The following is a 22,280-nucleotide window of genomic DNA, read 5'->3' on the forward strand; positions in this document are numbered from 1 at the left end:
TGTACATTAATAAATTTTTCAAACATATTAATACTTCTGATCATGCAGTCAATTGCACACTGATTTGATCATAAACAGTTACACAAATCTGGACGTGTTATTCCAAACCAATCTTAAAAAAATACTCTCCCATGTCACCTGTGTAGGTCTATTGAGTGAATGGGGCTGAAATACATATTGAGTGAATGGGGGTGAAGTCAAAATATTTATTTGAATAACTAGTAATACTACTAAATTAATTTATCATAAATATTTGGAAATTATTTTTGCAAGCCTGATATATTTTGACACATTTTATAATAATTTCTGAAAAGGATCAGCACAAGGTAATGGAAGTTAACATGGCAAGAGGATTAATCAATGAAGTAACCACTTAGGAGTATAAGGATAATGTGATCCATGACATATAGGAGACTTGAGACTTTCAGCCAAAAATGCAGATATAGGGAACCACTTTTGACAATGCCTTAAAGCTCAGTCAAAGGGATTAAATTTAACTGCAAACCAGCTTCAGCCATACAAAAGGAATCATCAGTAGTGACCAAACTGGGATCTCTGAGAGGTCATAGAACTTCCCTGAACATACAGGAAATGTTAACCTGTGTATATAAAACTACAGCATAGCAACTGTTGATATGAATTGATTTTTTCAGTGGTAAGAAATATAATGATTCATAAAGTATATTTTTCTTCTCACGAACAGAATCACTTAAGAAGCTTATGTGTGTTACTCAGCTGAGTTTACCATACTGTTTTATAATTACTTTAGTTATGCACTGCTTATATCTGTTAAAAGTTTTCTTTTCTAGATCTTCATCCTGGATCTTTAATAATAACTGTTAGCAGCGATAACATTTCCCTTAGATTTTCACTTGATGTACTTCTGTATATACAAGTCTCTTGTAGTCATCTTCTTTTCCTTATTTAAATAATACCAAGGTAAATTATACATCAATGGAATTGCCAGAGTTATAACTCATGACTAAAATCGATCAATTATTTTCCTTGACACTTCCATTTTTATTTAGTTGTATCACTTTTATTTAAATATTAATAATGAGGCATACGTTTAAAATGTTCAGGAAAGACAGCATCTTTGCTTGGTTCTGTTTACTGCTTAGCGAAAAAAATGTGCTTTTTATTTCTCTCTAAATATTGAAATTACTTCCTCAAATGTAACTGCTCCAACAGAGGAAAACACATATTTTTCAGAAAAAATCATACAAAATCGTGTTTGAAGGAATTTCAAATGGCCATTTAGTCTCTTCCCCTGCCCCAGGGCGCTGTCAACAGCACTTACACCATTCTCAGGCAGGTGTTTTTCTAACATGTTCTTAAAAACCATCAGCGATGGAAATTCAACAGTCTTCTTGGGCAACCTCCATGAGTACTTCACCATCCTTGCAAAAAGAAATTTTCTCCCCACTGTCTAACCTAAACTTCATTCCCAGTTTTAAACCTGATTACATCTCGTCCTCTTGCCAGAGAATATGGATATCATCCCACTACCTTCTTTGATCCCATAAGGGATTATGGGATTCATGGTCCTACTGAAAGACTATGTTTCTCTACATCGAGAGGTAAAACACCATAAAAAGTTAATTCACCAAAGTAATACAGCTATAAATAAATATACTAACATATTCACAAAACATTGTTCACTCTCTCATTGTTCCTAAGATAAGGAAGATTCCAAAGGACATTCTTATTAATCAGACATTTTTATGTCTGTAGGAACAGCAATGACCAAGAAAATCTTCATTTCTTTTATTGTAAGTAGATCAATCTACTTTGTTATGGTGAAACCATGATTATTCAGAAGGAAAATAGCTGAAGTAGCACTAAAACCGCCCATGTGAGAAGAAGAATCGCTCGAGGAAAGGTCCATATTACTGACTCTCCAATGCTGAAGGATTTTCACTGTGTAGTCCTGTTTTGTGCCTGGCCTGTGGATAAATGCTGACTTTAGAAGGCATTTGATTTCTCCATTTTCACCGTCAGAGTAGCTACATAGACAGGCGCAAGCTCATTAAAAAAATCTGTGTCAGACCAAACTTCCTTGGGTTTTCTGAGAAGTTGTCATCATTTACCAGAAGGAGGAAAATAAAAAAAAAGTAGTGAAGTAATTCATTACAACCTCCTGATCAAAAGTCACTCAGAAGTCCCTTAAATTGTATTTATCCCATAATACATAACAATGTGGGAATACTAAGCCTGAGCAAAAATTCTTCCTGCACACTTCTTGTCATTTCATCAAAAAGACCTGTAGAAAGAAGACTCCTCCTAGAGTGCAAATAGATGAGGGAAAGTCAGAGCATCCTCTATTTACCTGTGCACCTGCAAAGGAAAACTAAAATGTCTGAAGCCCCACCTTTTAAGAACCTTGTGAAACGATCTGGGAACTGAGCCAAAACCTGCTCTCTCACTATATAAGACTCGGGAGCAGACAGGTATTTCCTCAGAGGCAGGTTGTTCGGTAGTTTCTACCGGACTTCCAGAAGATGGGCACAGGTGGTGGGACACGAATACCACTATGGATATCAATACTAGCACTTGCCTTCATAGAGATCAAAGGTAGGAAGATTCACTTGCGTGGCGTTTTTACTGTCTTAAAGAATTTATAACTTGCTTCAAAGTTTAAAACGGTTTTTTCTTGGCTTTGTGAAGCTAATGAACCTGTTACTTTTATGCAAGATTTTCTTTTCTATTACAAATACTTTCCTTCCTAAGAAGAGGAAATTAACTGTCTTGAAAATTTATATTGTAGTCCATGCTCTCATCCTATTTTCTCCAGTTGAAATCTGGAATAGCTACACTGAATTCAGTGGAACTCACTCGGAACTCACAGTTCTAACAAAATACCTCAAGATTAGCGTTTAGCTTTTGATGTCCACTTAAAGGTTGTACAGCATTTCCAAATGTACAACCCAAAAGGTCCAAAAGTGGTTTTAGGAAGGAACAAATCAGTGGAATCTGTCTGCATATATTATTAAAGACTTTTTTTGTTTTATCAGCTGATGATACAGTATTGAAAAAAGGAGAGATTTTGCTTGAAAAATATTGGACAAGAGATTTTAAAAGTTCATCTATTCTTGTGCATGTGGTTGCATAAAAGCTTACAGCACAGGGCTGGTTTTTGATGGGGTAAAAACAAACAGACTTGCCTTAAATATTCTAAGGTGACACTTAATATGTTCTCACAGATGAGTGGAAATCTTTTTTATGTATACTTCACCTGTTAATTTTCCTTAAAGTTTAAGGTAACAACAATGTTAGGTTTTAGTGCATTTTGATCTCAGATGCAGCATTATTTTACTTTTTCCTACTTCCAGGTAATTCCACAGTAACTTGCATTAAAAAGTGATAGTGTCAAAGAATAGTCCATCAAAACACTAGCTGTAGCGTTACCACACAGCGCAATGGAAATAGGAATCTGCGATGCATATGGCATGAGGCAGAGTATTGGAGCCATACAGCGCGTGAGAGAGAAGCAAAAAGCTCTCTGAAGTTAGGCAGTGAAGAGGAGCCCGAAAGCGCTGAATAGTTCATGGTTTAAAAACGGGCACAATGTGTCCTTCCAACATCAGCTGCAGCCCCCCAGCTGGTGCAAAAAAGAAGGGATTTAGGGAGGCCCCTGCAGCTCTGATTTCAACATTAGCCCCTCTAGCGGTGCTACCCATGGACTGCCCTTGTTGTTGGGTGCAGCAGAGGGTGAGCCTCCCTTTTCGGTTTTTGCTGGCCAGCACAGCCTCCCCTGCAATCTGCCCTCTGGTGAACTCTTACTAAGCAGTGCATTAAAACCCCCTCTGGCCCCTGCAGATTTTGTGCGTATTCCTATTGTGATGCTGCAGTGGAATGGAACGAAATATGGTTTCTTCACTGGAAATAAAGAGTTTTGCTTTGAGGCAAAATCATCATTCACAAATGTATCTATTGTAAAGACCCATTTCTCTCTGTGTGGCTCGTGTGTTTATTTTCGTTCTGCTGCTTATTAAAAAAAGGGCTTGAAACTGTAAAATGCAGAGTAACTTTGGCTTTCAGTAAGAGGACAGAGATCAGTTCTCTAACTCTAAAGTGAATTATTCCTGCACAAAAGGGACCTATTTTTAAAACACTCTAGCTAGACAAAGGGTTTTACTGTTGCTTAAAGCACACAGTGATCATAAAAACTAAGAAAATTAACTCCTCTGTCTGAAAAGCTTATAATGTTATCTAGAGGTACTGTGACAATAACAGAATAAGGATTTGCTCAAATTATAACAGGCACATTTTTGATGGCTTCCCTGCAGTAATTTATTAGGAGGAAAAAAACAAAAAGCTGAACGAGTGATGCATGGCCATCATGGTTGTTTGTAGCATGTAGCTCAGGTCCTGATGCAAATCTGACCTCCTGTATATGAACATAGCTTTGCTGATTTTTTATATACTGACTGTTGCATGTTTAAACAGATATGATTGAGAAATGATGAGGGAACTCAAGAAAATTAGACATTAACATTTTCCTCCTCCACTCTTCTTGATGCAGTTCAAGCACAGGATGATGAACAACAAACAAAATCAAACTATGTTTCTCCATCCACCCTGCAGCGACAAAAAGGTAAGTATTTTTATGCTGATCTATTTCTAAGATTTTGTCCCAAATTAAATTGATAAGTAATAAGATTACTAGAATCTTTCTATTCCTAGCTAGAACATACTTCCCCCCCCCCCAAAAAAAAAAAAAAAAAGGAGAGAGAAATCCTCTGTACAATATATCCAGTTCCCAGACAATCTCTGGCTGCTCTGAACTGGAGAACTTCCTCTGAGATCTGGACCAGTGGATCTGGTCTACTGATGTGATACAGTTATCTAATCTTTAAATTCATGAAAGGTACATACCTTCTATCCAGAAGTGTATTTTCAGAAGAGGTGTGTGTATACATACATATGACAAAGGCACTTGATAGTAGGTAACAAAAGATGCATTTTTTATGCTGTGTCAAGATGACTGTATCACTCATGAGAGAATAAGAGAACTGTAACTACCTTAAACATTAGAATAATTAAGCACTACAAGATCATACATGACTCATAACTGTACAGAGCAAACACCATAACTGTATAGAGCAAAATAAAGGTGGAAGGATACAACGCTGACGGGTATATCAGTGGCGACAGGCTGAAACAACTAATCATTAAGCCTGCCCTGCAATCTGTAATTTGTGGGGTCACTAGCTGGCAATTAAAATAGTTCCAAACCCAAACTGGAAGTGTATCACGAATTATTTAATAGTGAGAGCACTTGATTATTGGAACAGATTGTCAAGAAAGGTAATATGTGTGCTTTTTCTTAAAACCCTTACATCAAGACTAAAGATTGTCTTTCTAAAACACATGTTTGTCAGTGATATTTTTTGGTCTAAATGCAGAAGTCAATGAGTGATGCTGCACAATCTACAGTTTGGAAGTCATCAGATTCTATGATTTTGATACTTTCAAGGGAGAAATTGCATCAATTCCTCAGACTCTCATGTTAATAAAACCATATTGCAGGTTCTCTAAGTATTCTATCCCTTTCATTGCTGAATCCACAGAGAAAACATTGGATTTGGTCATGTAAAATTTAGGGCTGGATCGTACCAATAGAACTCTTTGCACATGATTAAAGTTTCACAGAATTTAAACTGATTTTTAAAAAAATCTGCTTAGAGATGGTTGTGCAAAAGTGCATGTTTCAGCAAAAAGAAAGACAGGAGCTTCAGAAAAAAAACAGCTCCCATGTCCCATCCTCAGCTTCTAATGTTCTTGAGTAACTTTCCGCTGAGAAGCAAAGGTTCAGACATAGACATTAGCACCACTCTTTTTGCATCACTACTACAACACTGCTCTAAGGATCAGATTGCTGCTTTTGAGTTCAGATCATCAGGGCCAACATCAGGTGGGAGTTTTGAACAGATAATGGAAGAAAGTACTAAAGCCAAAGAGCATGGTCTTTGGGGTTTGGCGGTTAGTGAAATATATAGAAAGACAAAGAACACAAAGCACTGTGTAAAACACCAATAAAACCTTGTGGAAACTTCCCCCTGGAGTGTAACTAGTATTAGGAAATGTTAATCACTAAAGAGACTAGGTAATCCCTATCAATTTTTTAGGACTTCGAATAAGATTAAACTTCATTGCTTTTTTCCCCCTTAGGTTTTCCACCGGCTTTGAAATCCCATGAAGTGACAATCATTCCACCTTTTCCAAACACATTGAAAGTAAAGGGTAAGTTAAACAAGTCGCTCAGGTATTTGTGTTCTTGTTGATCACACAGGTAGAACATGGAGTGACTGAAGAGATTAATAAAGAGAGTAAGATCCTTTAGTATCATAAAATAAAAAATGAATAAGAAAAGTAGTCAGTTCATCAGGTAACAAGGATAATCTAAATGTGACCACAGTACCCAGCCTGCAGATGTGAAAAAAAATAAATTTAAAAAAACTTTATATTTTATATATACATAAAAATAATCCTGGGATAAATCAAGCACAATATTTCCAGTAAAGAGAGGGAAATATTAATGTGTTCAAAGCACTGGTGAGACACTTTATCTAGGGTATAGGGTACAATTCTGAATAGCCATGTTCAAGCAGTGCGAGTGTAAATCTGGAAGAGACACAGAGAGGGACTGTGAGGATAATCAGGGAGATAGAAGTGGCTGCTTGTAAGGAAATGAAGACTGGAGAGAGATAAGTGATTTCTGTAATGGGTGGGGGGAGGAGGAGGGAAGTGGAATCCCTTCAAGGTAAAGTGCAGTACTGGCACAAGAACATCCAGGCATACATGAGACAGGAATACATTTTGGAAGATGCTGGCAAAAGTCCTCCAGCCATTCAAAGGGTGCAGCTATGAGAGGCCTTCCCTAGTAGGAGTACCAGCTAGTTTTAAGCTAAATTGAAATTGGTTTTATGGTGAAACTTTAGAACTTCATACATCTAGGAAAGGATTTATAGAATATGGCTGTCAGCAGAACCAGAGCATTGGACACAGCCACCTGGGAGATCTCTTCCAATATTACGCCCCATATCCCTGTGCAAAACAGATTAAACACAAAAGATAACGGAATTAAATATATAACAGGATGGAAAACAGAAGATGGGCTTTTTGGACAAAGGCTAGTGAAAGAAATAAAAGGGGAAAAGCAACTAAAGGGAGGGTATCTACCGCAAATTACAGAAAATTCTTACTGCTTATTTTGAATCCACAGCTGGCAACCCCTCTCACAATGGCCGTGTGTGCAGCACATGGGGTAACTTCCACTTCAAGACCTTTGATGGGGACATCTTTTACTTCCCTGGGGCCTGTAATTACATCTTTGCATCCAACTGCAAATCTCCCTATGAGGACTTCAACATCCAGATTAGGCGTACAATGGTGGAAAATGCTACCATGATAACTCACGTCATCATGAAGCTGGAAGGAGCAGTGATTGAACTGACCCGTGGCTCTGTCCTGCTTGATGGCAAATTGTATGTTCATAACTTGAAATTGCCACCTCTGGTCTTGCTCTCAGTGGGCTCTTTGAACGAGCATCCCTTTCCCTCATCTGATCTCACATTGCTCCCAAGTAGCTGGAGGGCTCAGGTCCTTCCTGAAGTATCAACAAAATTTAGAGGGCCTGACAGTGAGCTAAGTGACACTTCTGCAGATTATCCCTGTGTCCATTTTGTTCAGATGAGCTATATCCCAGATGCTGCCCCGCTGCTGCAATTGTGTGTATATATATCCAATTGAGTCTATAAGCTGGATTCAGTCAAAGTGTTAGGTTTTCACACCCTTTAAGTCACTTTCCATTAATTTTTCAGAACAGGATCCTTGAGAGGAAGTTTTGATGGCTTTTGTCCTTGCACTGAACAGTATGCAGTTGAGCAGTGACTGCAGCTTGTACCTGCGCTCATTTAAAATTAGCTAGTCTGGAAACTTGCTATCTATGTAGCAAGGGTAGCGCTAACTTTGGCATAGGGTGTGAAAGCTGTCCAAAAGGCTGGGTAAATATTTGGGCAGCTATCCCACAGTGAGTTGTGTATTATAGCAGCTACATATAGTGAGCTAGTCTAAAGGTTATCTTGGGTACACCTTTGTGAATAGCACTCATGTCACAGAAAGACTAAAGAGTATATCCTTTTATTATCAAGGGCTTTAAGGAGTAAATAGCAATATCCTGAAGCATACTGCCTGCAAAACAGAACCTCCCAGCACTTTTTTGAACAATACAACCAAAGACACATGCCAACATTTTACTTAGCAAAACACCGTTAAGGGAGATAGCCTTAGGAACAGCAGGGGAAGCAAAGGCTGATCCATTTGACAACGAGAAGCAATTGCATAGGAAACAGCCAAAATGTCACAAACTTGTTGTCTGTATTTAGTTACTGCTCTGACTAATTTTGTCACCTATGCATGTTGAAGCTTCTCAAAGAGAATGAGAAAGGGTATCAGTGTGGATACTCAATGGATATTCTGTCCCTAGCCCCGCTGAATTACTGCGATCTTTCCCCAGGGTCCAGATGCCCTACAGCCATATGGGAGTCTTCATAGAGAAAAGTAACAGCTATTTGAAAGTTTCTGCCAAGTTAGGACTGACTTTCCTTTGGAATGAAGAGGATGCCCTCCTGGTAAGAAAACATCCAAAACATGGCAGAAAGCCTGTGTTTTAAAAATAGTCTGTTTATATCTTTGCAGTCTTAATCGGCCAGGCAAGCATTTCTTACTTTTGGATTGGTGTCCATTTTTAGTGTATAATTCTGTATTCCAGTCTTCTCCTAATTTCCCTTTTTTTCCCACCATGCTCAGCTCAGGATCAATAGACCCCCAATTATAACGTCCCCACCTAGCAGTGAAGTACTCCTCAGACTCCAAGCCTATCAATGTGCTGATGTTTACAGCCCCAGGGCTGGAATAAGACCAAGTTTTTCTTGATGGTCACTGACCTTCCCAATCATGCCTACCTTGTTACCACACAACAGTCCGCACAGCATACATATGTCAAATTTTGAGTACGTAAAATATTGATGTAGGCTGTGTTCCTAACCATCAAGGCTGACATTACTATGAACCTAAGCTCTCTTTCCTCGTTTCTTTTAGGTGGAACTAGATAAGAAATATGCCAATCAAACTTGCGGACTTTGTGGGGACTTCAATGGAGTTCCAATTAGCAATGAATTTATTTCAGAGAGTAAGTAATCAAAAGCATTATTAAGTATTGGGGCTTTGGTTTTCTATTTTTTAACAGTATACTGTAACATACATTGTGGGTTGTATTAACTTCAAAACTGGTGATAGTTCTTTATGTATTTCTATGATGTAAGTTATGTATAGAGTTAGGGGCTTTGGATGTATTGGGTGGCTTTCATTACTGTTAGATCTTTTAAGACCTGCCACATGCAACTTTCTGCTTGTTTTCAATAGTTAAGATCCAGTTCCTTGTACACCTTCTTCATCTCCTTTTGCCTTTCACATTATAGTGATATTATTTGGTAATCACTGTTCATGTCATAGCAGGTAGCATCACAAAAGAAAGTATCTCCATGCAAAAGCCAGTAAACATGATTCTAATATTTGGACTGTTTTTTACAGAGACAAAACTGACTCCCATACAGTTTGGGAATAGGCAGAAGATGGATGGGCCCACAGAGCAGTGTGCTGATCCTATTCCTCCTGCTCTTGTGGTGAACTGCTCAGCTGAATTTGTAAGAACCTTTCTCTCAAAATATGTTTTCTCAGAGTAAAATACATTCTTCCTGTCTTTGGAGAAAATTTGTTAGAATTGGAAAACATATAGCACGAATATGACTCAATCATAGGTCTGGAAAGAAATTTTTTCTAAATTTAATTTTTTATTCTTTGCTAAAGTGAATGTTAAAAAGTTGCATTCCCCTTCCAAGAGAAGAATGGATATTCTCATAAAAGAGAAATTCACTGAGGATGTCTTAATATGAGAAATTCACTGAGGATGTCTTAATATAAGAAACTCTATAATGCTTAGGAAGTCACCTGAGCTGAAAGTAACTCAAGATATGGGAAGACAGAAGAGTTAATCAAAGAAGTTCCATGCATACTTGCCCTATTGTTATTCTTTTCCCTAAACATCTGCTTATGGCTAGTGTTGGACAGGCTTCTGGACCAGACGGACCTTTGGTTTATTCTGCTACATGCCTTAAATGATTAGTTTCATATTTTCTAAGCACTTGTTTTACCTTCTCTATTTTCCCCTCCTAGGCTTCTATCTGTGCAACAGTATTAACCAGTAAAGCATTTACAAGCTGTAATGCACTTGTGAATGTTCAGGACTACATTGAAACTTGCATACAAGACCTATGCCACTGTGATAGCTCTATGGCTGACTTCTGCATGTGCAACACCTTTGCTGAATACTCCCGGCAGTGCGCTCATGCAGGTGGACAGCCTCTGAACTGGAGAACCCCAGAACTGTGTCGTAAGTGTCTCAGGGAGGGACTTTCACCTGTGCTTACTATCCGTATCTAGTAAACTTCAAATACGTGATTTTTTTTCTCGAAGAAGCCAGCTGTTTAAAGGTGCATGTAGTTTTCAAGAAATCAGTTTTAACCTGAGCATACTCAAGACTTTGGAAATATGGAAGTTTAGAGGATTTTGCATTACTAAGGATTTTCAATATATATCCAAAAGTCTAAAATGTTACATCCTCCACTGTAATCTTCCCATTATATCTTGATAGAAAACATCCTAAATTGCAAATACTGTTTTCTCAACATTTCAAAGGAAAAGTCAGCATTATAATACTTTTTCTACTTTCAGCCAAATTATGTCCTTTCAACATGCAATACCATGAGTGTGGCTCCCCCTGTTCTGACACGTGCAGCAACCCGGAACGATCTGCACTTTGTGAAGATCATTGTACAGATGGCTGCGTCTGCCCTCCAGGCAAGCTTATTTCCTGCCCTTTTCTCGTAATCAAAACTGCTAGAACACTTACCTGTACACATTTAACAACTTCCCTGCTCTGTATCATTCTCATCACGTCATTGCTATTGTTATTATCATTAAAGTAATAACTACATTTGTTCCTTGATACACATGCACCATTTCTATTCAGATTACTAAAAACGCCCTTTTAAACAACAAACATGCCTGAGACATGTACATAACGACTGAACTGAGAATAAGACACTTTGCTCCTACAACAAGGGGAAGTCTTCTATTCTCAGCATCCATATTCAGTTCACAGAAAGTATGTAATGTTTAATCACATTTTGCCCGCAACAATAACTCCTGGTGTTAGCAAGCTGCATCTGGTTCACCAGATTACCAAACCCTTCCTGTCCAGTGCTGCATATCTAAACAACAAGGAGCTGAGAGAGCATTAGGCAGCGAGAAAAATCTGGTGCTTCACAGAATTACGCATGTGAACTGAATGTCAGTACAAGACAAACAACGCAAATGTGTTCTCTTTGTGCACTTACTTCTGGGGCTGAGAATTGTTGCTGTTGTGAGTGACTGCATGGTAGGATCCTCACCTCTTGCAGCTCTTCTGCCCATCCTCCATGATGTCTCATAGAATTGACCATCGCTTTTTTGTGTAATATCATTGACTTCTCCTAGATAACCCTCTGCCTTTGGGTATAAAAATATTTACTGTACAGATACATCCCTGGGCAGTCTTACAAATGGTTCATCTATTCCACCTCATTATCTATTAATTTTAGTCCTAATTCCAATCTAATGAAGTCCATAACAGAAAGGTGTTTCCCTAGAGGTCTCTTTTGATCACCCTAAGATTTTAGATAGGGTTCAATGGAATATAGCCCTTCGATTCCTACATAGCTGGCATCCTATTATTTTAAAGTACTTTCTATTAATTTTCTGTGTACTACAGAAGAAAGGGAACATGCTTTCTGGTGTCTGCCAGATATGTGTACAAAAGCAGGTTCTGCAGTGCACAGAATGAGTAACAGACCAATTCTTTCCCTAGGAATGGTATTTGATGACATTAATGGTGCTGGCTGCATTCCCCGTAAAGAATGCCACTGTACCTATGAAGGTGAAACTTATGCTCCTGGTGCCTCCTTCTCATCTAAATGCAGATCATGGTAATATACTCTCTTTCTCATACTTCTTTTTTAGGTGCATTACCTGAACATTTTGAAGACAGGGAAAAATTACTAATTTCCCCTCAAAAAGAAATGAGGAACTACTTATCAACTGAATTTCCTTGATTACACATTTTTAGAGGATGCTTACATCTCTGTTTTCTCCTCCCATTTAGAAGCAGAAATTTAAGTTTTGGTATAGGTACCCCAATTTCAAGAACAATCAATTAAAGGAGACAATCAAATTCAAATACTAGAGGTGTTTAAAAATGTGAATTACTGTGTTACGTCCTTTGCAGCACTACAGTGTAATACTAGGATACTCATGTAAACGCTGTGGAGGGAGTGACATTTAGGGACATGTTCCATTAGACAGAGTGGGAGATCATGTTTGAGAGGCATGTTTGACAGATATGATATACATTTTTCAATATCACTATAATTACTGAAGTATTATTGCATAAGTATAAGTAAATGCAGCTATCTATCTATGAATACAAGAACCACAAACATGCATGTTATTTCCCAAGAAATACTTAACACATTTGAAGCTTGAGCCATACTAATGGAGGTGAGGGGCGATCCTTCATACGTAGCAGAATGGATGCCAGGTTCACCAGGACTGAATTATGTCCAAAGACTAGAAATGAACAGCAATATATAAAAAATGATCACTAATATAAATGTACCTGCCCCATACTTATTTTGAGATTTCAAAGCAATGTTGGTTTCTTTGACAGTATGATCAATGCTTCAAGACTAAGGCATCAGCTACCTTTATTGTCTCTTATTTCATTTACACTTGCATTACCCAAGGTTACTGAATGCCTTCTTCATTTCAGTACCTGTACTGGAGGTGAATGGTCTTGCGTCACCCAGTCATGCCTCGGGACTTGCAGTATTGAAGGAGGCTCTCACATTTCAACGTTTGATGAGAAATATTATTCCTTCTTTGGAGACTGTAGCTACGTCCTAACCAAGGTAAAAATGAGTCACAATCCTTGCCAAAGCAATATGCAATATGCTAAAGGAAAACATTATATTATATATAATGCTGTTTAATTAAAAATACTGGCAAACACATCAACTGTCTGAAACTTAGAGGGTGAACGTGGAGCCTTAAATGGATTTCAGGGGGTTTTCCGTTAGGGTTATACTAAATAAACATATCATAGCAGTTTTGTGTTCGTCGGTCATTGTTTAAGAATTGCACTGAGTTTTTAGGTTCCATGAAACAATCTACACGCTTCCCATTATTTTTTTAATCAAATATTGCCTCTCTGGTGTTTTATAATTACTTCTTTCTGAGCAATGTGCTTATTACATCCACTGGTACCATCCTTTTTGTCACAGTTAATATAGTTCAACGGCTTATTTGATTAACAGTATTCACAATGCAATTATTATTATACAGAATGCATGGGAGAAGAATTATTTCCTTAAGACGATCTACCTTCCAAACAGTCTTTCCCAGTAAACATAGATTCGCGTTTAAAAGCAAAAAGCTAAAAAGTCATACATGTATTGTAAAACCTGAATTAGAAATTGATGACTTACAAAAATACCTAATATTAACTGGAGTTTTTAGATTAGTAGGGACTGAATTCTGAGTAGGTATATCTAAAATAATTACTACAAACTTGCAGATTTCAGAACCCTGGGTATATTGGTATTTATTTGTACTAGATGAGTGATTGAAACAATTTTCATAAATATTAAATTATGTTCATATTAAATAAAATCTGTTCTCAAAAATCTCAAGCTGAATGTTACAAAGAGAGAGAACCATAGAAAACTAGAAACATAGAAACCCGTAAAAAGCTAAAGTGAAGTAATTTAGAACTGGAGTAGATTAAATCAATGAAACTTTTTGATTTGCTTCACAAGCTCAATCCACAACAGGATCATAGATCCAACTTATATGTTAAACTCCCCTTTTGGCACTAACATATAAAATTAGATTCTCAGAGGCTCTGGAGGTACAGAAAACCCCTAAACATGGGCACAAAAGGCCAAAAAGCCCACAATTTTAACATTAAATTTCCAGATGGCTGTATTTTGCATCTCAGCTGTCCTCAATTTAATCTTCATTACACCAAGAAAGTGATAAGACACATTCAGAATCACAGCCTTCGTGTGTTTCCCTGTAACATCTTGGCTATTATGCTCGCTTTGAATACAGCTCGCAGAACACAGACCACTGAAAATCAGAACCAAGAGAAAAACTGAATTTTGCCTTTATTCAGTAGTTTAGTTAGTGAAATTTAGTGAAATTTTAGCTTAATTTTCTCCTATGAGAGGATATTTGAATGCCTATTTCCTATCTGTTAAAAGTATGTCCAAATCACCAGGCTATTTAATAATCTATTCAGTACAGAAGATACTGGAAATAATTTCTATCCTCTCCCAGGTAAACACCATAACCAATGGGCAAGAACTTCCTTCTTTAGCATATTAAACTAATATTACCCAAACATTAAGAAGTCTTAAAGTTCAGCTTAATAAATTTAACCTGCCCTTGAATACCAGAAGTAATGGATAGCTTTCACTGTACAGACTGCATGAATGCCAGCTTGCTTAGTGACTGGGTACATATATGTAAGAAGATACAGAATCATAGAATCATTTAGGTTGAAAAAGACCCTTGGGATCATCAGCCCCACTCTACAAAGTTCTCCCCTACACCATATCCCCCAACACCACTTCTAAACGACTCTTAAACACATCCAGGGATGGTGACTCCACCACCTCCCTGGGCAGCCTATTCCGGTGTCTGACCACTCTTTCTGGAAGAATTTTGTCCTAATGTCCAGTCTAAACCTACCTTGTTGCAGCTGGACGCCATTCCCTCTTGTTTTATCACTAATTACCTGTGAGAAGAGACCAGCACCAACCTCTCTACAGTGTCCTTTCAAGTAGTTGTAGAGAGTGATGAGGTCTCCCCTCAGCCTCCTCTTCCTCAAACTAAACAGTCCCAGCTCCTTCAATCACTCCTCATAAGACTTATTCTGCAGGCCCTTCACCAGCTTCATTGTCCTCCTCTGCACTCGCTCCAGCACCTCGATATCTCTCTCGTATTGAGGTGCCCAAAAATGGACACAATACTCATGGCGTGGCCTCACCAGTGCTGAGCAGGAAGAGCAGGAAGAAAAGGAATAAACAACATTTTAAAAGATTCACTGTACTAAAAATGCCATTTGAGTGTGAACCTTTTTAACATAACTATTTTAACATAACAAATCCTTTTAACAATATCTTTTGTTTTCTTCTAGCTCTGTGACAGCAATGAATTCACTGTTCTGGGAGATATCCACAAGTGTGGCCTGACTGACACTGAGACATGCCTCAAGGGTATAGCCGTCAGCCTGAGTGGAGGACAAACTGTAAGTAGCAAATGTAGGCACATAACATTCTGCAGGGATGTTTTTGAAGCTTAATAGACAAGTAGTTTGCAAATGACACACAACAGCACAGACAGGAAATCTGCGCTGATCTTTTTGTTTTATTTCATTTGAACTTTATTCAAAGAAAGATTAAAAATAAAGTAGGTTCATTGTCAGTCAAGATCCTAGTAGTTTTCTGTCATTTAGTTTTCTCTGGGAGTTTTCTTGTTTGTTTTGACAGTTAATGGACCGCAGTAATAAAGATTAAATAGTATAGGAATGAGAACATCATCATAGTCTCCCCCCATATTTTTTGCCTTTATCCTGAACAATACTAGATAGAAAACATTTGGAAAGTGTTTTGCCTTTCCTAAATATACTTGATAATCATTGCCTTTCTTTGGGGACAGAACATTGTGATCCAGCCTTCTGGCAGTGTATTTGTGAATATGATCTACACACAGCTGCCATTCTCTGCAGGTAAGTTCCCTTGGAAGACTTCTGTGATGTTTCTCATTTTTAACTTTAAAATATTATTACACTGGTTAATTGAAAGCCAAATTCTACCTTTGGTTACACTGAAGCAAACCCAAGGTACCCTAGTCTCTTATTTTTAAAGTAATAGGGTTTGCCTATTCAACTCTTAAAATTTTAGTAAAAACACGGTCTAATTTTAGCAATATCTAAATGGAGATTCAAGAGGAATAATAAGAGAGGAAAGAAAAACTCTGATATGCAACAGGACTCCAATATCTCAAATTGTTTAGTTCCCTCTGTCCCTTTGCTCAGTGCACATTCATCACTGGAGAGTTTTTTTCATGCCAGTTCTTCTTGAATACTGCTGCACCTGAACACAAAGGAAATCATGAAAGGACAGAATAGGTCCATGTTGGAGTCTACCACTAAATCATGCTACGTCATTTTCATCAAGTAAAGGTGATCTTTTAAACAGCAACAGAAGTATGTGTTCTTCCCCTTATTTTAAAACACTTGAAAGAAAGTGGAGGTTTTTTATACATTTGTTGTTTAGGGTAAAGACGGCCTGTTTTGGTGCTGGATTTTAAATCCTATATGGATCATTTTCCCCCCAGTTCTTCAGAAATTAGCATCATATCAAACACAGCTGTAGAATCCCTCTATACAATGAACAGTCATTTCACCTGCTCATCTCACATGAAATTATAACTCTTACATTCTTATGTCCCTAGCAAATGTCACCATCTTCAGATCATCATCTTTCTTCATTATTCTGCAAACAACCTTTGGTCTTCAGCTACAGGTTCAGCTTGTGCCTCTCATGCAACTTTTTATAGACTTAGACCCATCACATAAAGGGCAGACCTGTGGTAAGTCATTTTACCATTAACAAGTGCCTTCATCAGTATGCTTCATTCTCCAGGAGACTTTCACAGCCCATCTGCTTCCTTTTAGGTCTCTGTGGAAACTTCAATGACGTGCAGACAGATGATTTCAAAACCACTAGTGGTGTAATAGAGGGTACTTCAGCTGCCTTTGGCAATACTTGGAAAACTCGGGCTGATTGTCCTGATGCCAAAAATACCTTTGAGAACCCCTGTACTGTCAGCATACAAAATGGTAAGCTCAGCATATAGTAACGTCTTCTATTCTCTTTTAAGATGGAAAGAAGAAATAAACTGATCAACCACCAAGCATTTATCCAAACTAACAATGGACCACTTGCACACACACTATTTTCCTCATTTGACACTAGAAGTCTTCAATCAATAAATAATAACTAGGATAGTATTTTGGATCTTCAAAAATATTCCTTTGGATAAAGAAAGCAAGTGTATTCCCCAACTTACTTAAGGGAAAATGGAACCATACAGCATATCAGGGACCCATTCCTGGAAAGGACCAATTGTCATCATCAGGAAAAAAGCTATGCATAGCCCCACTGAAAGTTGGACTCAGTGTGGTCCTTCCACTGTTAAACTGAGAACCAGACTTAGAATTCAGAGCTTCATAGCTCTTAGGCTCCATTTCAGCCAATGAAATATGTAATTTTTGAGCATTCATAAGCTACTCTTCTGTTTTCTGAGATGAACTAGTGTATTTTTAACTCACAATGCGAACCTTCATTTTCAAAATTCAGCTATGGATTTCTTAGTTTATTCCATGACAACTACCATGAATTAAGAGCATTCAGTTTACAAAGAGTTCATATTTCTGTATAGAGGAAGTGAAAGACTGTGTTTCAGCAAATGCAAAGCTGAATTCTATCGTAAAGTTAAGCTTCTGCAGTTTCCCTGCAGGAAGTATTGTTACATTAGGACAAGAGTTTAGACAATGAAGTGCAACAGAAAATCTTAATATGTTTTCAATTCACAGACCAGTATGCTCAGCACTGGTGTGGACTGCTCTCTGATACCACGGGACCTTTTGCTGAATGTCACTCAACAGTGAATCCAGAAGTTTACCAGAAGGTATTTGGCTCTTAAATTTTCCCATTTTAAAGAAAAAGACTCAGATTTCTCATACTAACACCTGAGAGAATAGCTTGCCAATTGGGAGGAGATGCATTCATGATAGTTCTTTTCAAGCCAAGGGTTCATTTTTATCTACACATCATAGTAATTACTCCTTTGTAAAGGTACCTTTTTTTCCATTCCCAGGAGAATAAACTTACAGGCATATTCCTGCTGCCCATATTTTTAAGTACTAACCTAAATGTCTAAGCTGGGAACTTGGATTCCCTGGACTTCTTATCAGATCAAAGGACAAAAGCTGTCCTTTCTGAGATATAAGGAAAGCTTTAGTCAGAATATTAACTAGCACTTTGCTTAGTAGCTCTGAACTGCTCTCAGAAGGCTTTTGCATATATCCAAGGACAGGGCAAGAAATGTGTGTAAGAAGCAACAAAGAGATTTAGATAAGATGTGAACAAAAATGTTCCAGGAATTCAAGGTGATGAAGCTCTGGAACACACTGCCTGGGGACTTTACAAAGTCTCCCTGTTATTGGAAATCTGTAAGATTATGTTCAACAAACATCTTCTGAAATGGTAACATTACAGTGACCTTGCCTGGCATAGCAACACATTAAATGACTTGTTTTCTTCACTCTGATGCAGACAGCCTAAGCTCCTAAGCCGAAGCCCTAAAATTTGGATGGCAACAAATACCCTCTACTTGTTCTAAGAAACCTACCGACACCTGAAAAAGTGAAACAAAACAAGAAAAAGAAAAAATAGTTTAAAATTGTGGCCCTCTAATTACTCACTCTCTTTGCAAAGAATCTTTCTTGAAAGTGCTCCATGAAATCTTCAGATGAAAAACAGACACGTGTTTACTTATGTATAGGGATTACACTCATTTGTAGCTCTAAAGAACATGACACTCTAAAAAGTATAGAGCACCACGGCTTTGATATGACAATCTGATGATCCTAGGTCACTCTCTGTCCCTAGAACTGCATGTTTGACACGTGTAACTGTGAGAAGAGTGAGGACTGCATGTGTGCTGCCCTTTCCAGCTATGTCAGAGCCTGTGCTGCTAAAGGAGTTCTCCTCACTGGATGGAGAAGCAAAGCTTGCAGTAAGTTTTATTTCCCTTTGCCTCTTGAAAATAATCATTGAGAAGGCCCCACACAGCAGCTCTCAGGGATTCCCACAGTAAATTGTGTTAAATTATGTTTTAAGTACAATTTGAGGAGGAAGGGAATATGACAAAAGACAAGCAGTAAGCAGAGAAATATAAAAAAGAGGTTTTGTTAGATTACTAGCTCAGAACCAGCAGAAGCAGCATGGACTTCAATACCGTTGCAATAGGAATAAACTAAGTAGAGAGTTTCTTAATTTATTTGACAAAAATATAAAAATAGCAATGAGGAAAAAAGACATTATACATTAACATAATTAAAATATTTTCTTTCTTTAACCCAAATAAAATATTTGTATTTGTGACACATCTATAGGGAAAAATTCTGCTCTAGCACTATAAAATAATTACACTACACTACAGTACAGCAATACAAAATAATTACACTATTAAGGATATCAGTAAAGCACATGTACATACATGTTTATCATATATGCTTTACCTCAACTACTGCATTTATACCTACATTGATTCTTAAATGAACTGCAAATGTAACTCAACTTTTTACTCTCAAGCAAAATACACCACCTTGTGTCCGAAATCCTTGAAGTACACTTACAATGTCGATTCCTGTCAACCCACCTGCCGGTCTCTGAGTGAGCCTGATGTCACATGCAGCATCAAGTTTGTCCCAGTTGATGGCTGCACCTGCATAAATGGAACCTACATGGATGAAAGTGGCAAATGTGTGCCTGCTTCTAGCTGTCCTTGTTACTACAAAGGAATGCCTCTGTCTTCTGGAGAAGTTATTCATGATAATGGTGTTGTCTGGTAAGACATTTGTAAGCAAAATAATGAGATTGGATATAGGCAATCATGAAACCACATATACATTATGCAATCTATTCAAGTCAAATGCATTTCTCTCCCTAATAATTTCAATACAAAAAATCACAGATCCTTAAAAACTGTTAGGGCTACACATATTTGGAAGATGGTACTTAGACTGCTACAGGAATTCAACAAACCATACTGTGGTGGGTTAGCCTTGGCTAACAGCCAAACTCCCACCCAGTCAGTCAGTCACTCACTCCCCATCACACCTACTTTTCTTACCCATGACTGTAAAAGACTTGTTCCATGGTGAAAGATGCTTGATAATCCCATTATGGATTATTCCCATTATGAGTGGACTCTGAACTATTCTGAAGGACAGTTTTTAATCGGGCAAATGGACAAAGCAAATAGCAAAGCAAAAAGCAAAGCAAATAGTTAGCAAATTTTTATATAGAATATACTTGTATTTTGGTCTGCTCTAATATAAAATATTTTTAATAGTACAAACTATTCTGATAAAGGATACGTTTTCACCATTTTATCACACAGTAAATTTTAATTATTTCAAATTCATTAGGAAATAAGGAAAAACAAAAACATATCCATTCTCTTTTTTTTTTTTTATAGCACTTGCACCTATGGAAAGCTGAGCTGCATTGGAGAGAAACCTGAACCAGGTAACATATCACTTAAGGTTTTCTTTAACTCTCCCTTTCCATTTTCACCCTTTTCAGTTCTTTCTTTTTTCATCATCATGATGCAAATTGTACAAGTCTGAAATCAAACAAGAAAATGAACTTATGACTTATGTAATGTAGAGGATTCCCAAAATATAAAGAAACAGATCTTACCTTTCAGATGGCTGAAACAAGTTATAATCCTCTGCGTTACCCATGGGAAAAGAATACTTGGTCACCTCACTGAATGTGAGGAGAAAACTGTCTACATTTCAAATAAAATAAAAGTACTAAAAGCCAAAAAAAAAATACAAAGTAAACCATGATCTTCTTTTTCTTGCCTTTTTTTTTTTTTTGCTGAAAGGAAGTGTTTCACAGAGCTAATTAAACATTAATTTCTATGAGTAGTCCAAGCATAAGCACAAAAAAACCCAGATGAGCATGACTTCAAAATATTCAGCTTCTCTTTCTGCTCAAATGCATTATATTAAGGCACACATACCTCATAAAGGAGGCTTCTTGTTTTATTTTTCTTCAGTTTGCATTAAGGAAATCCAAAGATATAAGTACATGGTTGATCTCACCTTTCTCATGGCTTTTTTTCTCTTTCAGTCTGCGTACCTCCCATGGTCTATATTGACTGTGGCAATGCCACTGCAGATGTGGTAGGAGCAGGATGCCAGAAGAGCTGTCAGACTCTAGATATGGAATGCGTAAGTATAGACTCTTTATTGAAAGCATTTTAAACTAGGTGTCTTCTACAATTACCAGCTGCAGTTGGAGTCTTCTACCAGGGAAATCTTTCAAGTCATGTTTTCTATATGGTCCTTACAGTACAGAACCCACTGTGTCTCTGGCTGTGTATGTCCTCATAACCAAGTCTCAGATGGCAAAGGTGGCTGTATAGCTCCAGAAGACTGTCCATGTGTTCACAATGGGAATTCCTACAGCCCAGGAGAATCAATCAGAGTTGGCTGTAACAACTGGTAAGGGCATATTGAAAAATATTATTTTCAAGCATCTGAAAGGTAATAGTTTAAGCTCTAAGTGAATTACAGCATTTCAGTCTAGCAGTATCAAGATTTATAGGAAGGTATCGTACATAAGATGATCCACTTAGTACCTAAAAAGCAAGCTCTACCTGTTTTTTATAATGGCACACAGCACAGAAATTGCAAGTGGTCAGAAAAATATGGTTTGGATGTTGTCATATTCATTCGAGTCAAGAAAGCTTTTTTCCTTGCAGGCAATTGCTACCTTTCAATACATCCAACAAGATCTGGAAATGTGAAAAAAAGTATTTTCTAACCCAAATTATTCATGACATCATGAAGTAACACACTCTTTGGGTAAATCCCAAAGGCTCTTGAATTATACTGCGTTTCTGAGAATAAGCAAACTTTATTTGTTTAATTTTAAGCTTAAAACATTTTAAAATCAGATTGACGTACATGCAGGAATGTATATATTGCTATATAGTGTACATGTCTGGTTTTAACAGTTGGAGTGCTTTTTGTCTTATGTAGCACATGTAGAAACAGAAAATGGCACTGCTCCAATGAACCTTGCCTGGAAACCTGTTCTGTTTATGGAGATGGGCATTACACCACCTTTGATGGCAAACGTTTTGATTTTGAAGGAGACTGTGAATATGTTCTGGTCCAGGTAACAAAGTCTTTCCCAGATTTTTGCACTGTCGAAGTACCTTGCATTTTACACATGACCATGTAGCAT

The 22,280-nt window shown here is 37.6% G+C and overlaps 1 protein-coding gene across 1 annotated transcript in view; it reads left to right on the plus strand.

Moving 5' to 3' along the window:
• The first annotated feature begins 2,501 nt into the window (after positions 1–2,501).
• Positions 2,502–22,280, plus strand: part of LOC141743098 (mucin-5AC-like) — a 56,847-nt gene continuing 37,068 nt past the window's right edge. Inside the window, 22 exon segments of the mRNA XM_074586821.1 lie at positions 2,502–2,574; positions 4,526–4,597; positions 6,175–6,246; positions 7,229–7,490; positions 8,522–8,636; positions 9,106–9,196; positions 9,598–9,710; positions 10,240–10,456; positions 10,798–10,923; positions 11,972–12,089; positions 12,932–13,070; positions 15,362–15,472; positions 15,883–15,952; positions 16,681–16,818; positions 16,904–17,068; positions 17,825–17,919; positions 18,903–19,029; positions 19,608–19,863; positions 20,497–20,546; positions 21,159–21,259; positions 21,381–21,532; positions 22,073–22,211. Coding sequence (XP_074442922.1) covers positions 2,502–2,574; positions 4,526–4,597; positions 6,175–6,246; positions 7,229–7,490; positions 8,522–8,636; positions 9,106–9,196; positions 9,598–9,710; positions 10,240–10,456; positions 10,798–10,923; positions 11,972–12,089; positions 12,932–13,070; positions 15,362–15,472; positions 15,883–15,952; positions 16,681–16,818; positions 16,904–17,068; positions 17,825–17,919; positions 18,903–19,029; positions 19,608–19,863; positions 20,497–20,546; positions 21,159–21,259; positions 21,381–21,532; positions 22,073–22,211 — 2,802 coding nt within the window.

This window comes from Larus michahellis, chromosome 4, assembly GCF_964199755.1.
Source record: "Larus michahellis chromosome 4, bLarMic1.1, whole genome shotgun sequence".
In the NCBI taxonomy this organism is placed as follows: Eukaryota; Metazoa; Chordata; class Aves; order Charadriiformes; family Laridae; genus Larus; species Larus michahellis.